Genomic DNA, 2,372 nt, shown 5'->3' with positions numbered 1-2,372 from the left:
TCTGCTACTGTCAGCGGACAGAGATCGATCTTCGAAGCTCGTCGAGATGAACTTGTTGGCGTGTGGCTCCCATTCGACCTCGGCGAGCTATCGCCCATCTGATACAATGTACCCTACTCTTCCACGATCGAATAAGGCAGAAACCGTGGGTCAACCGTAGCGACTCTGGAGAGATAACGTGAACCACGGTGCATCGCAAGGCTGCACTAACACTGCCAACAATTCGAATATAAACCTCTGAGAACCAACGAACTCCAAAACCCTAGTACATTTTTGTTAACTTCTTGAATCATATTCCATATCTGGATAGCACCAGCTCTATCCTGGAAACTGATTGCCAGGTCAGTCTGAATGAAGAATACGTGCAAACAGCCGCGATGCGGAGCTCGTATTATAAATGTGATCAACATTACGTTTAGATGCACGACTACACAATTTGTCGCAAATTTAGTATATGATACTTATTAGCAACTCTTCGCAAGCCAACTATACCTCAGTCATACAGAGTGAACTACTACAGTAATACATCATCAATACTCAAACACAGTACATGGCCCTCTTGTAGGTTTTACATTCCATAGAAGCTCAGTTGAGTCGGTGAACAGAGAGTGCCATATTCCGTACGACTCGCTTAAGAACGACCCAAGCACCATCCTATCGATTACTACCTCTTTTTGGTTGTTCTCCGTCCATATTAGTATCGATGGAGTATGTCTACTATAACAGTCCTTTGGCTGTACATAACTTTGCAGTATCAACTTCTCTGGATCACTATCTTCCCCAATAGAATCCTCACTGTCGGATCCAGACCTTTTTCGACGTCTCTCTGGAGCCACCTAAACCGGCATCTAAATAGGGATTTCCTATAATGCCGGTCCTGTTACCACAATCCAAGCGGCAGGCCATCCATCCTCGACGCTTGCTGTGCTGCCCTCAGCAATAACAACATCAACAAAGCCCGTTCCTCTGTCAACCCACTTCGCCCCTGCATCCAAGCTATATATCTGCCGAGTATTTGGAAATGCTGATAGAAAGAAAACCTCCAGCAACCTCACTTTCGCACGCCGCTCCGGCCTCCCGATAACATCTGGATTAATCTCGACGATTTTGGATAGCTCCAAAGGTACAAGATTCTCCAGCCCCGGCGATGAGGTAGGACTGCCGGATCCTCGGGGTGACCTGATGTCATCACACTGATAAACTGTAGCAGTACCGATACTAGGGTCGGCCAATGTCGCGAATTTCGACTTCGTTCGCTCATGTAAAGATCCAAACAATGACGGTAAGTCTCTCGCCTTCGTGACAAAGATCGAGGGACGCTCACCCAGAGATGTCAAGGCTTGTGATCCCTTCAACTGCCTTGACGATTCCATTCGCGCCAAGATTTCCAACTCCTGCGTACCCAACATGAGCCGCCCCTCACTACCTCAGGGAGGAGGAGTCCGCCTTTAACTCCTCTTCATCGTGTCGAGGTACGGGGCCTGTCGGAGGCGACGGCGTCCGACTTACCTTGAGCCGCGTGCCTCCAGGAGGCGATGGTATTGGTGGGGGCATCGAGTCTCAAACCGAATCAACAGCTGCCGACCAACTACTAGATTTTGCTCCTTGTAAAAGATAGTAGTTCGAGAACAGCACCAAAGTTGTTCAGTGTTGACCAAATTTTAATCACTGATTTCCTATTCCCTACTTCGCGCGTAACACCGTGCCTCTGCCTCAGACGAGATAACAGCGCTTAAATAACACTGATCATGGATTAGTGTGTTGGGTATTTCAGATAACATCAAAGTGTCTTACAACAAGCTTCGAGTTAAGTCAACTTTCGAAAAAAAAGGAGGGACAGATTTCAAACCGCGCGCGCCCACGGATTAACTACTTGCGATGTGATTCCTTTTGTGACTAAGAGTGCGCCACCGACGATCTGAGTAAAGCCGTTGGTCTTGTTTGTATAATGAGTAGCTCATAAGTGAATACAATGACGCGCTATCCGACCCGAACTGCTCGCATGTTCAACAACAAGGATGCATCAATATCCGCTCTCAAAGTTTCCTTCTTCAGAGTAGCATGGGCGTGTGCCAAATCAAAGCCCGCACGGGTCTCGGAAAACCAATGGACTGTCAAACACTTCAAATCAAAAACTAAACCTCATCACACGGAAAAAAACGTTTGTTCTCGAAAAAATCCTAGGCTCAGCACTCACATTGAAGATGCTGTAGAATACTTGGCGAGTATGAGACGTGTACACACGCAAATGCAACTTCTGTTTTCGCGAGCTCGGGAATTCCGGAATTTTGACAGGTGCAAGTTACCTTTTACTTTACAACACAACACTCACTGAACTCCCTACAGCTCGAAGAGCAACACTCATCTATCAT

The 2,372-nt window shown here is 47.0% G+C and overlaps 1 protein-coding gene across 1 annotated transcript in view; it reads right to left on the bottom strand.

Annotated features, from left to right (window-relative positions):
• Positions 1 to 1,980: 1,980 nt before the first annotated feature.
• Pmar_PMAR016217 (t-complex protein 1, alpha subunit, putative) overlaps positions 1,981 to 2,372 on the bottom strand; it is a gene marked incomplete at both ends in the record, with an annotated part of 1,982 nt that continues 1,590 nt past the window's right edge. Inside the window, 2 exons of the mRNA XM_002783745.1 lie at positions 1,981 to 2,135; positions 2,345 to 2,372. Of these exons, the coding sequence (XP_002783791.1) occupies positions 1,981 to 2,135; positions 2,345 to 2,372 (183 nt within the window). The remainder of the gene's footprint in view (positions 2,136 to 2,344) is intronic.

Source organism: Perkinsus marinus (genome assembly GCF_000006405.1).
Source record: "Perkinsus marinus ATCC 50983 genomic scaffold scf_1104296936226, whole genome shotgun sequence".
NCBI lineage: Eukaryota > Perkinsozoa > Perkinsida > Perkinsidae > Perkinsus > Perkinsus marinus.
This window is presented reverse-complemented; position numbering and strand designations above follow the sequence as displayed.